A 13,577-nucleotide genomic window follows, 5' to 3' on the forward strand; every position below is an offset into this window, starting at 1 on the left:
ATAACAGTTAGATCAATAGAATATCTTTTCAACCCAATTATCGTAGAAAATTTGTTCTTATATCTGACAGTTTTATTATTCCATATTTGTTTATGGAGAGATTAATTGTGTTTGTTTAAGAGAATCCCACATTAAAGAGCTTGCCTATGAAAATCAGATAATTGAATGGGCAGATTATTAATCTCAAAGTCACACTAAAGGAAAGTCTAGAACACTAACTTTATCAAAAATAAGGTTTGGGATTATATACCATATTTCTATTTTGTGTTTAATATCATGTTTAATTCAAGTCAACTTCAAAATTGTATTGGATGCATCAAAATCAAGCGTATTCAAACCTCGATTATATGGATTGCATAAAGTTTTTTTTTTTTTTTAATTTAAATAGTGAGGTTTGTATTTTCATATGAAATTAAATATTACTGAATCAGTTATTTTTAAATAAATAATTTTGGTACATCTAATACTTTAGCAGAACTATATGGGCCGATATAAGATTCTGATGGTATGATAACCTTGGGTAAAAATATGACAGTTTCACGGTACAGGGTATATGCGGAGCTAGTGTTTCTTCCCCTACTGATAAACTTCTGGTGAACAGTTAATGTGACTTTTTTTATTTTTAAATGGTTCTGTTACAGCATCAATGTTGTAATGTAATTAAAATACAGTCAGTTAAATAGACTTTGGCATTCATTTAGTTGCTCAAGCGTAAAACAAGATAAAACACTGTTTACTTGCACATGCCTATCTAGGCAGGCTAGCGCATAAGCTCCATTAAATATATTAGGGTAAAATAAATGCTCATATTATAAACATGATGGGGAAGAATTTATTTAATGCAGTGCTTATTGTACAACCTGAGACCTGTATTGGATATCACTTTTTTTAAGAAAACAGACCTTAAACGCGCTGATTTTGCAATGACATACAGTTCACTAGAAGCGCTTAAACCAGGTTACTGGCTAATGAAAAGTCCTTCAGTATACTTCGGCATATACCTTATTGTGATATCTGCTCTAAAAGATGTTATTTTAAATATTTTAAACAACTTTTTCCCCCCACTAACCATGATAATTTTTTAACATTTACATTATATTTTGTCAATTTAAATAAATGATTGACGTCTGCTGTCTTAACTAGTTTCAAAAACACAGATTCCTTTACAACTTAAAAAGGCATCTTTGGAGATCTTTCTTTTCTTTGGACATGAAGTAAGGCACTGCACTGTTCAGCTCTACAGCATGCTGGATGTTGCTTTATAAGAGGTTTGTTTTTCAGATGTTTCCTGAATCATTGACTGAGCTTGTAATGTGGAGGGTCCTTTTCCACTGTTGCTCTAAAAAATCTAAATAAAGTAGTCGTAAAAAAAGTCAACACACAACTACACTATCAGCACTTATTTTCTCATTTGGCCAGCACTTATTTTCTTATTTGGCTAGCCAGTTCAGTTTAGTTTGCACCAATTCTTGGTTTTAGGTGCCATGAAAGGAGCTCAGCTCAGCTGCTTTGTGATACCATGACAATAAAGAGTAATCAAAGTCAAAGGTCAAAGTCAGCTTTATTGTCAATTCGGCCACATGTACAAGACATACAGAGAATCGAAATTGCGTTACTCTCAGACCCAAGGTGCTTAACATTAATATAAAATATATATATAAAAAATAGTAGAGTTTAAGAAAAAAAGAAAATTTACAGTATATACATTGCACATAAATGTGGTCTAAAAATATATTTATGTAATAAAAATAGTAAACAATACAGTAATTAAAGTCGAGCGGCTATCATGTGACTTAAAACACAAAACTGGTGCAAACTAAACTGAACGTTAACCATCTAACCAGCAAATCTTCATGCTATAGGCCCCTGACTGGACTGCTGAGGTGTTTATTTTAATGACTCTTAGGACAGAGATTTGGTTTAACTTTGATTTGAGTGATTAAACTGATGTGGCAAGAAAACATTATTCCATGTATTAAAACAAGTGGTCTGAGTTATACAGTATTGTAAAAATGGTCAGTAAATTATATGATCAAACTCAAAATAACACATACATGTGTAAGTGACAATAACAACATCAATATTTAAGCAGTTCATTATTCAATTAAATGTTTTTTTTTATATAAATAAATAATATTATTTGTGTCATAAACAATGCAGCACATTAGTCTGGAGCTTCTAGTGATGCTGAAGGCCTTGATCAGCTGCTGCAGCTGCTTTTAATCTGGGTTGCAGCTAAACTCAGGAGAGCGGCTTAGCAGGATCAGGATCACACAGCTGTTCTTAAAAGTTCTGCTGATGTTTCCATGTATGAATGCAGATACTTATTGTCCACAAGGTGGCGCTCATTAACACATTTATCTGCTTTCAGCTACTCTTCAATGTAGTCTTATGACCAAACCTGAGTCTAAAACATCTGAGATCCTCAATCTCAGTGGCGCAGCAGGAAAATCATCGCCTTGAGTCAACGAGACCAGAGTTCAACTCTCGATATTGCTGATGTTGAATTATTATCAGTGTTCGCTAAACCAGACTTACTAACAATAATAAAGAAGTAATTTATCGAGATCTCTGTGGCTCAGTGGGTGATCACTCGTCTGCAGATCATCAAAGTCTGATTTACAATCCTGCATTTTCACATTATTGTTTCTCACAACAAATCTCTGGATAAAACTGAGAGAAAAACAGCAGAAAGTGTCAGACTCAATGGCTCAGCTGGTAAAAGTGTTGTGTGTTTAGCACAGAGTCCTGAGTTCAAGTCCTGCTGATGCTCATGTTGAGTTATTATTAGTGTTGAAGCTGAACTAAACATTTAAACATCAAAATATTAAACATCTCCACATCCTCTGTGGTGTGTGAGATAAAGAGTTTGCTTGAAACTCTGGAGTCCTGGGTTCAAGTCTCATAGCTTATGTTAAAGCCAACAAGCTGCATTACATCCAGCAAAGTGTGTTAAACTTCAGCAGAGAGCATGTAAGGCAGTGTGGCTCCACTGGATAAACACCTTACTTGAAGACGAACGAGCCTGTGATGAAGTCGTGGGTTCAAGCACACGTCTGTAACGTTACTTTTATTTAGTATTATTATTTAGTGCAGTTCTTCATCCGCTCCACTAGACGGCGCGAGCAGCTTCACGGACAGTCTGACTCACAGCTTCAGGTGTTTGTTTGACAACAAGGAAGAAGCGTGTGATGACAGATGACAGTCGCCAAAACAAAACTCCTACAGTTTATTTTAAATACATCATTTACAGATGACAGTTTAGCGACAGTTTAAACCACATATTCCAGCTCAACAGCAGATTAAAGCAGCAGAATCTGCGATCAAGTGCAGGAATCGACTGAAGAGACTCACCTGTGAGTATCAGCTCCTATAAAGTTCTCTTTCTGCTTGTGAAATGACTGACACGGGCTCTATAAACAGCTTCTGCTCTTTATAAAGAGCGCTGATTAATAGTGTCTGCTGTTATGAATACAGCTCGTCTGTCAGTTGATGTATATTTCTGTTGTGATGGATGAAATGAGTTGAACACTGTAAGAGTCAGAGCTGATGTTGATGCTGTCTTTAATCTTCAACATGTTCAACAGTGGAGTCTGACAAACAAGCATGAATGAAGCTTTCCTCAGCTTTCATGAAGTATTATCTGATTGTTTACATGTTTCTTGCTAATGTCACTGATAGAGTTTATGTTTATAGTTTCTTTGAGAGAGAATATTGTGATATTTATATTATAAAGCAGCATAAATCTGCACTTATCCTTGTTTAAAAGTCAATTAGTGAGCTTTTGTAGAGCTGCAGTCTTCAATATTGTAGCTGTCAATAGACACTGTACTGTACGTTATCTTATGTTGCTGAACTCTGATCAGTTCTGCTGTTTCAGATGTGTTTTTGTAGTAAAGTCTTTATTTGTGTTTCCTCTCCAGACTGAAGCTTGTGTTTGGACTGTACAGCCAAGAGAAGCGGAGCTCTGGGACATTTGACAGCCGTGGACTGTAAGGACGGACGTCTGCTGCTGGACAGGTGAGACCCGCACCTTGTGTTTGAGGTTTGGTGTATCGGTTATTATCCTTTTCTTTCTGGAGGGTCGTCCCTCTGGAAAGGAAATGATAGTAACCGAATCGGGAGGAGAAGGGACGAGGGTCTGAATTTTTATACAGCTAAATTTAATTTTGTGGTAAAAAGCAGCATAACCCCTGCTGTACATGGCCCCGTAGGTCAGGGTGGGACCCGACCCATCCCACCCCTTCTTTCACACCACATTCACACATATCGCAGTGATCTGGCTGGGATTGAACCAGCGACCTCTTATCCTGTGAGGCATTGCTCTACCACTGAGCCACAGATCACATGTAGAATGATGTGCTGGAACTCATATTTGACTATTCAAGTGAACATGAAAACATTAAAGCTTGAGTGGGGTTTGAACCCAGACCTTTCTGATGAGTGCACAGTGCTCTACCACTGAGCCACATTTCTCATGATAAAGCACATGCTGGAACTCATATTTGACTATTATTTCACTGCTCGCTGTGCAAAGATAGAGCAGAGCTGGGGTTTGAACACAAGTCTACAACAACCTTCCCCACAGAAAGCATGTGTCCATCCAGTCGCGCCACTGTGGCTCTCACACTTGCATGAGGAGTTTAGCAAAGTCTGTCAAATATTACGTTATTTACTTCATGTTTGCAATAGTGAGATTTGAACCCAGGTCTTCTTTATTACAGTGCAGTGCTTTAACCAGCAAGCCATAGATCTCCTTACTAAACACATGCTGGAACTTATATTTCACCCTGATTTTACTAATATCCTGTTAAAACTTTAACTGCAGTGGGATTTGAACCCATAACTCCATCATGAGAGAGCATGAGTTTAACCACATGCGCCACTGTGACTTTCGAGTTCAAGGCTGATGTTACAGACACTTGGATTTCACAAACACCTTTTATCACAGGCCTTCTTTGCAACAGTTCAGTGCTCTAACTACTGATCACATGCTGGGACTTATATTTCACCCTGATTTTCCTAATATCCTGTTCATGCTTGAAGCTGAAGAGGGCTTTGAACCCACTATTTTATTGTCAGTGAGCATGTGTTTACCCTCATGCACCACTGTGACTTTCACGTTCATCTCTGGTGTTTCAGACACTGTTGTAGCTTGAAGCTTCTTGTTTGCTGAAAGTCCTTAATTAACAGCCTCAGGTGTTTCTAATCAGGTTGCAGGTGAACTGGAAAGTGGCTCTTCGGGATCAGGATTGTCCTAAAGGAAAGCTCTTTGTGTTTCAGTCTTCATGTGTTGATGCAGATCCACTGATTGTCCACAAGAGGGAAATGAAACACTGATTTCATTTTAGATTTGACAAGTATTTTAAAGCTTGTTTGGAGTGGTGCAACACAAAACAATGTTATTATTGAAAATGTAAAAAAAATGACTGTATATCAATTTTATTTTAACATCATTGTTTTCTGTGGGGTTTCTTCAATGGCACTTCATCCAGTTTAATAACTTGCCAAGGGAGGGTCTCAGTTTTAAAAGACTGAACTGAACTAAAATTAAATACTTGTAGATCAGATAAGCGTTTCAGTTCCCTCTTGTGGACAATCAGTGGATCTGTATCAACACATGAAGACTGGAACACAAAGAGCTTTCCTTTAGGACAATCCTGATCCCAAAAAGCCACTTCAGTTCACCTGCAATCTGATTAGAAACACCTGAAGCTGTTCATTAAGGACTTTCAGCAAACAAGCTTTAAAATACTTGTCAAATCTAAAATGAAATCAGTGTTTCATTTCCCTCTTGTGGACAATCAGTGGATCTGCATCAACACATGAAGACTGAAACACAAAGAGCTTTCCTTTAGGACAATCCTGATCCCGAAGAGCCACTTCAGTTCACCTGCAACCTGATTAGAAACACCTGAGGCTGTTAATTAAGAACTTTCAGCAAACAAGAAGCTTCAAGCTACAACAGTGTCTGAAACACCAGAGATGAACGTGAAAGTCACAGTGGTGCATGAGGGTAAACACATGCTCACTGACAATAAAATAGTGGGTTCAAAGCCCTCTTCAGCTTCAAGCATGAACAGGATATTAGGAAAATCAGGGTGAAATATAAGTCCCAGCATGTGATCAGTAGTTAGAGCACTGAACTGTTGCAAAGAAGGCCTGTGATAAAAGGTGTTTGTGAAATCCAAGTGTCTGTAACATCAGTCTTGAACATGAAAGTCACAGTGGCGCATGTGGTTAAACTCATGCTCTCTCATGATGGAGTTGTGGGTTCAAATCCCACTGCAGTTAAAGTTTTAACAGGATATTAGTAAAATCAGGGTGAAATATAAGTTCCAGCATGTGTTCAGTAAGGAGATCTATGGCTTGCTGGTTAAAGCACTGCACTGTAATAAAGAAGACCTGGGTTCAAATCTCACTATTGCAAACATGAAGTAAATAACGTAATATTTGACAGACTTTGCTAAACTCCTCATGCAAGTGTGAGAGCCACAGTGGCGCTACTGGATGAACACATGCTCTCTGCGGGGAAGGTTGTTGTAGACTTGTGTTCAAACCCCAGCTCTGCTCTATCTTTGCACAGCGAGCAGTGAAATAATAGTCAAATATGAGTTCCAGCATGTGCTTTATCATGAGAAATGTGGCTCAGTGGTAGAGCACTGTGCTCTCATCAAAGAGATCTGGGTTCAAACCCCACTCAAGCTTTAAATGTTTTCATGTTCACTTGAATAGTCAAATATGAGTTCCAGCACATCATTCTACATGTGATCTGTGACTCAGTGGTAGAGCAATGCCTCACAGGATAAGAGGTCGCTGGTTCAATCCCAGCCAGATCACTGCGATATGTGTGAATGTGGTGTGAAAGAAGGGGTGGGATGGGTCGGGTCCCACCCTGACCTACGGGGCCATGTACAGCAGGGGTTATGCTGCTTTTTACCACAAAATTAAATTTAGCTGTATAAAAATTCGGACCCCCGTCCCTTCTCCTCCCGTTTCGGTTACTATCATTTCCTTTCCAGAGGGACGACCCTCCAGAAAGAAAAGGATAATAACCGATACACCAAACCTCAAACACAAGGTGCGGGTCTCACCTGTCCAGCAGCAGACGTCCGTCCTTACAGTCCACGGCTGTCAAATGTCCCAGAGCTCCGCTTCTCTTGGCTGTACAGTCCAAACACAAGCTTCAGTCTGGAGAGGAAACACAAATAAAGACTTTACTACAAAAACACATCTGAAACAGCAGAACTGATCAGAGTTCAGCAACATAAGATAACGTACAGTACAGTGTCTATTGACAGCTACAATATTGAAGACTGCAGCTCTACAAAAGCTCACTAATTGACTTTTAAACAAGGATAAGTGCAGATTTATGCTGCTTTATAATATAAATATCACAATATTCTCTCTCAAAGAAACTATAAACATAAACTCTATCAGTGACATTAGCAAGAAACATGTAAACAATCAGATAATACTTCATGAAAGCTGAGGAAAGCTTCATTCATGCTTGTTTGTCAGACTCCACTGTTGAACATGTTGAAGATTAAAGACAGCATCAACATCAGCTCTGACTCTTACAGTGTTCAACTCATTTCATCCATCACAACAGAAATATACATCAACTGACAGACGAGCTGTATTCATAACAGCAGACACTATTAATCAGCGCTCTTTATAAAGAGCAGAAGCTGTTTATAGAGCCCGTGTCAGTCATTTCACAAGCAGAAAGAGAACTTTATAGGAGCTGATACTCACAGGTGAGTCTCTTCAGTCGATTCCTGCACTTGATCGCAGATTGTTAATCTGCTGTTGAGCTGGAATATGTGCTGTTTAAACACATTAGGAGGCTGTCGCTAAACTGTCATCTGTAAATGATATATTTAAAATAAACTAGGAGTTTTGTTTTGGCGACTGTCATCTGTCATCACACGCTTCTTCCTTGTTGTCAAACAAACACCTGAAGCTGTGAGTCAGACTAAACGTGAAGCCGCTCCCGCCGTCTAGTGGAGCGGATGAAGAACTGCACTAAATAATAATACTAAATAAAAGTACAGACGTGTGCTTGAACCCACGACTTCATCACAGGCTCGTTCGTCTTCAAGTAAGGTGTTTATCCAGTGGAGCCACACTGCCTTACATGCTCTCTGCTGAAGTTTAACACACTTTGATGGATGTAATGCAGCTTGTTGGCTTTAACATTGGCTATAATGGGACTTGAACCCAGGACTCCAGATTTTCAAGCAAACTCTTTATCTCACACACCACAGAGGATGTGGAGATGTTTAATATTTTGGTGTTTAAATGTTTAGTTCAGCTTCAACACTAATAATAACTCAACATGAGCATCAGGAGGACTTGAACTCAGGACTCTGTGATAAACACACAACACTTTTACCAGCTGAGCCACTGAGTCTGACACTTTCTGCTGTTTTTCTCTCAGTTTTATCCAGAGATTTGTTGTGAGAAACAATAATGTGAAAATGCAGGATTGTAAATCAGACTTTGATGATCTGCAGACGAGCGATCATCCACTGAGCCACAGAGATCTCAATAAATTACTTCTTTATTATTGTTAGTAAGTCTAGTTTAGCGAACACTGATAATAATTCAACATCAGCAATATCGAGAGCTGAACTCTGGTCTTGTTGACTCAAGGCAATGACTTTCCTGCTGCGCCACTGAGATTGAGGATCTCAGATGTTTTAGACTCAGGTTTGGTCATCAGACTACATTGAAGAGCAGCTGAAAGCAGATAAATGTGTTAATGAGCGCCACCTTGTGGACAACAAGTCTATCTGCATTCATACATGAAAACATCAGCAGAACTTTAAGGGACAGCTCTGTGATCCTGATCCTGCTGAGCCGATCTCCTGAGTTTAGCTGCAACCCTGATTAAAAACAGCAGCAGCAGCTGATCAAGGCCTTCAGCATCACTGGTGTTGCATTGTTTGTGAGAGAAATAAAATATTTTCTTTATTAATTGTTATTTACATATCTTGCGTTATCATTTTGAGTTTGATTATATATTTTGTTGACCATGTTTATGTTGTGCAACTCAGACCACTTGTTTTAATACATAGAATAATGTTTTCTTGCCACATCAGTTTACTCACTCAAATCAAAGCTGAACTAAACCTCTGTCCTAAACATCAATAAAATAAACACATCAGCAGTCCAGTCAGGGGCCTGTAGCATGAAGCTGAATTAGTTGGCTAAACAATTATGTTTTAGATTTTTTTGCACCAGTTTTGGGTTTTAGGTAGAGCTGCAGGATATTGAAAAAAAAACAGACATTGCAATATTTAGTTTTTTTATGGTATATACTGCAATAGAAATATAATGTCAGACAATAAGACTAATACTTGTTCTCCCCGTGTTCGTGTGGGTTTCCCCCACAAATCCAAAGACATGCGAAATAGGTGAATTGGGTAAGCTAAATTGTGTAATGCTAATTGTGAATGAGTGTGTGTGGATGTTTCCCATGCATCTTTTTGCAGCTAGAAGTGCATCAGCTGCGTAAAACATATGCTGCTTAAGTTGGCGGTTCATTCCACAGTGGTTAATAAAGGAAGAAAGCCGAAAATAAAGTGAATGAACAAAGGAATGACTAATAGTTTGACTTTAAAATAATTTTGATTGTGATGATTTTGTCAGGGAGTGAATCTGCATACAATATAATACACATAAAACAAGCATAAATTAATAAAACAGTCCTGAGAGACAGAAATTAAAAGATCAAATGTAAAATATCACTTTATAAGGTTGAAAATCTTTCATTAAAGTTGTCCTCACACTATTTAACAACATCCTGTCCTGTCTTAGGAACATTTTGAAACTCTTTTCTGATACGCTTCAAACGTTGATTATTTTAGCCTTCATTGTGGAAATAATTAAATGCAATTATTCTTTGTTGAAACTACACATTTGATCATTTCTAGTGCCCAAATGGTTTTAATTCACTTTAAATCTTACATTGTCTAATACAGACCTGAAAAGTCTTTCACTCAGTGAGAGTTAAACTGTTCAGAACTGAACTCTGTCTTCTGGTTACTCACAATCCCAACTCAACACAGAAGATCCTCCGATGTGACTATTGCAGATTTGCACATTGTGATATCGATGCTGAAACAATATAGATTTAGGTAACATCAATGCAGCTGGACTTTAATCACTCTTTGTTGGCATCATAGAGCAGCCGAGCTGAGCTGAGCTCCTTCGTGGCACCTAAAGGCCAGAATTGGTGCAACCTAAACTGAAACTGAACTGGCCAGCCACTAATCTGGCTTCATAGCACAGACTCCACATCTCCACAATACGAGTGAAAGCTGTGGTTGTTTGAGAGGGGGATGGTGGTGTCTCTCCCTGAGCTCCAGAAGTGTGTCCAGAAAGGCTTCTGCTTTTGCCTGCAAAAAAAAAAAAAAATAAGTCCAATAAAAAAATTGCTCAGCCGTCTCTTCCCCAGATGTTTAGGTTCTCTTTCTAGTGGAGTGACCCTCCAATAAATCTAATAAAGGGTTCATTCTGCTGTGGCGACCTCTTATAAATAAAGGGAATAAGCCAAAGGAAAATGAATTAATGATTAAATATATTTTAATAATTATATAAAATATTAACTTTTAAAATAAACACAAATGAATCAGATGCTTTAGATCAGTTTGGAAATAACCCACGTCAATGTCATGCTTTCACATGCCAGGTAAAATATTCATGTTGCAGATAATAATAATAAAAGGTAAATAACCCTGCAGCAGTTGCTTTTACCCAAAACATTTTCAAAAGTGAGAAGAACCTAATCATCCTAATAAGGAGAAAAAATATGAGGGGCTGATATAAATGAAGAGACTTAAGAGCACACATAAGAGTCTGAGCATTGCTCTTAAGTGTTGACATGATGCTGTTTGTCACAGAAATAATAATAACCATGAGGGCAGCATTCTCTCTCAATTATGAATCACATTTATTCTCAATGGGAACTAAGACTGTGATTCTCTCACACCTCTCTTTTTGTTTCATTTTTTTGCTCCAATTAACAGAGTGCTCTTGTCCGTGTACACAAACTATCAACATTTTAAGCTTTCATAGAGAAACACAGACATGTTACAATAGAGATTTATGACTGATTGCTGAATAAACTGTGGCTTGTTATTGTGTGATTGTGACCAATAATGTGGTGATCCAGCAAGACCTGGAAATCAATCACCATCATTCAGGCTCGCAGCTAGACTGGTGAAAAGGGGGGTTCATTTTTTTCAGTAAGTGGACCTTTTGCAGTTATTCGCCTTATGTTCTACTTAATTATGAGATTTAAGTATTGCATTTTAGGGTCATTTTAAACACTATTTTTTGTTGGATTAGCTTGACGGATGGTCATCATAACCACACTGTTTCATGTACCAAAAACATTTGCTAAATATATAAAAATAAAGAAATATGAAATTAATACTTAGTTTTAAATACAAATTAGTTACATCATAAATCATTAGGAAATAAAGTAGTTAAAGTTTTTGTAAAAACAAAAGTACATTTTGGAGCTTCAAACCTTTTTATTTATTTATTTTTTTTCTAGAATCAGGTCCAAGGTTCAGAATAAAAGCTGGGCTACTTGTAGTGAAAGATGACTTTACTTTTGTCATATTATATGTTCTCCTGCACAGCCGGATGTTGGACTCATGAAAAATAATTGTTTGCATTTAATGCAGGTCTTCTTTGATGGGTTATTTTCACAATTTATGATGGCATAGCAGTCAAAAAAGACAAATGAGCTCATGTATGGGGTTTCCAGATATGTTGATATTCGGAGTAACTACATTTTGTGGTAAGGATGATGAAGCTGTAATACATTTATTTTGAATGTGAATTTATCTTCAAGATTTCATCTTGTTTGGAGTTTTTTTATGCATAAACACAAATGCATTTCTTCAGTCTCTACTTTTCCACATGTTCTGATTGAAGTTGACCCAATGCTAAAATCTTTCCGTATGTGTAACAACAACAAAATGTGTCAGATTCTTGGTTCTATATGAAGAACTGTTGTCTTTTGACTCTTATTTGACTTGGATAGCTTTTCTTTAATGCTCTTAATTGCTTTATTTTCTTATATCTTACTTAGGCCTGTCATTACAATGGGATCTCATCCAGACTGTGATTTTATTTTATTTTTTGCTGATAAATATTAGATATTTGTAAAAATAAATAAAGTAACAATGTTGTCTATCACCCCTGCTAATATATATATATATATATATATATATATATATATATATATATATATATATATATATATATATATATATATGTTGATAAGGTATAGGTTTTGTTACTGGTTTAAGCTGGTCAGGACCAGCACATGACTATGACCAGCTAAAACCTACCTTACCTTCCTTCCTATCTAAATTACAAACATTCACAGGAGGTGAGCATCAGTTCCCTTTTGTGGTCATTGAGTTTATCCATTACGACTTCTCTTTACCTAACCTGTGTTTGACCATGGCTGACACATATAGCAGTAAAGTTAGTTTTAGGTTCGCACATTCGTTCAGTGGCAACTTGTGACGTTCTCCTTATATTGTTTACCAAGGTAGTTTGAATATTCAGTCTGAAATCACATGTAAGTATGACTTGAAAACGACATTAGCGCTATTTAGTAGACTGCCAACAGTGCTGTACTTTGATAGCCATTGGCTGCTAATGTGATTTCACTATTTAGAATGTGCAAATAATACTTCTCAGAAATTATATTATTAAGGAGAACGTCTGAATGTGTGAATATAAAACCAACTTTACCTCAATGTGACACATTCCTTGCACATAGGCTACACTTACACACATTGATGGCTTTTTAAAACAAACACGTCATAGGCTTTTTAACTTAAGTCTAAGCATTTTTTATATTACATCTCATAGAAATTAAAACTATTAAATAATAAATAAACTAAATTAATTAATGACAACATTTTACATTATTCAACTTTTAAATATCATCTGTTAAACAGAATTTACAGAAATAATGATGTGTGTGAGTGATGTTCTTGAAAAGCTGCTTTGCAAACAGACAGAAGTGCTCAAAACCCCACATGCTGGTGACAGAACAGTGTTCAACACTCGTGTTGTTTGTGTTTGTCCAGATGACTCTAAACACTGGCCATTTTAGTCATCTTATCCGTTCTTCAGAGCTCATTGCTGAACCAATATTTCACCGATAATTTCTACGTTCATTTAGTAATTCAGATGCTCGAAAAACTGACAGATTCGTTCAGAAATATAGAAGAAATAATTGGTGCACACTCACCTGCAGCAGAGCAAAGCAGACATCCACTTCTGCTTGAAGATTGATTGATACACTTGATGACCACAAGAGGGACCCTGCAGATACAATGAGTGATAGAATGTTCGCTTGTTTGTTTATTTATTTACTTTACTTAGAAAAAAGTTTTTAATCACTAAACACATTCAGTCATATGCAGGAGGGCCTATTCAAGCTAGATATTTAATGACAGTCTGTACCTGGAAGTCATTTTCAGTCTGTCTTGTAGAAAGTATGCAGTTCCCCTTCCGCTCCGCTAGAGGCGCAAGAG

The 13,577-nt window shown here is 37.2% G+C and overlaps 1 protein-coding gene across 1 annotated transcript; it reads right to left on the minus strand.

Moving 5' to 3' along the window:
• Nucleotides 1-10,136: 10,136 nt before the first annotated feature.
• On the minus strand, nt 10,137-13,572 carry si:dkey-6a5.3. Its single transcript, NM_001083052.1, has 3 exons — nt 13,498-13,572; nt 13,292-13,365; nt 10,137-10,406 (listed from the first exon to the last, which is right to left on the minus strand). Exons 1-3 carry the CDS (start codon nt 13,515-13,517, stop codon nt 10,228-10,230), a joined length of 273 nt encoding a protein of 90 aa, NP_001076521.1. The 5' UTR covers nt 13,518-13,572; the 3' UTR covers nt 10,137-10,227.
• Between the last annotated feature and the right edge of the window lie 5 nt (nt 13,573-13,577).

The sequence above is a fragment of the Danio rerio genome, chromosome 4, assembly GCF_049306965.1.
Source record: "Danio rerio strain Tuebingen ecotype United States chromosome 4, GRCz12tu, whole genome shotgun sequence".
Classification (NCBI taxonomy): Eukaryota; Metazoa; Chordata; class Actinopteri; order Cypriniformes; family Danionidae; genus Danio; species Danio rerio.

What these genes read in the sequence shown, in the direction of transcription:
- si:dkey-6a5.3 (NM_001083052.1), bottom strand. Translation starts at nt 13,517, where the DNA reads ATGACTTCCAGGTACAGACT. An exon ending in ATGACTTCCAGGTACAGACT is followed by an intron (nt 13,366 to 13,497) that starts GTCATTAAATAT and finishes TTGTATCTGCAG; the next exon opens with GGTCCCTCTTGTGGTCATCA. An exon ending in TCTGCTTTGCTCTGCTGCAG is followed by an intron (nt 10,407 to 13,291) that starts GTGAGTGTGCAC and finishes TTTTTTTTGCAG; the next exon opens with GCAAAAGCAGAAGCCTTTCT.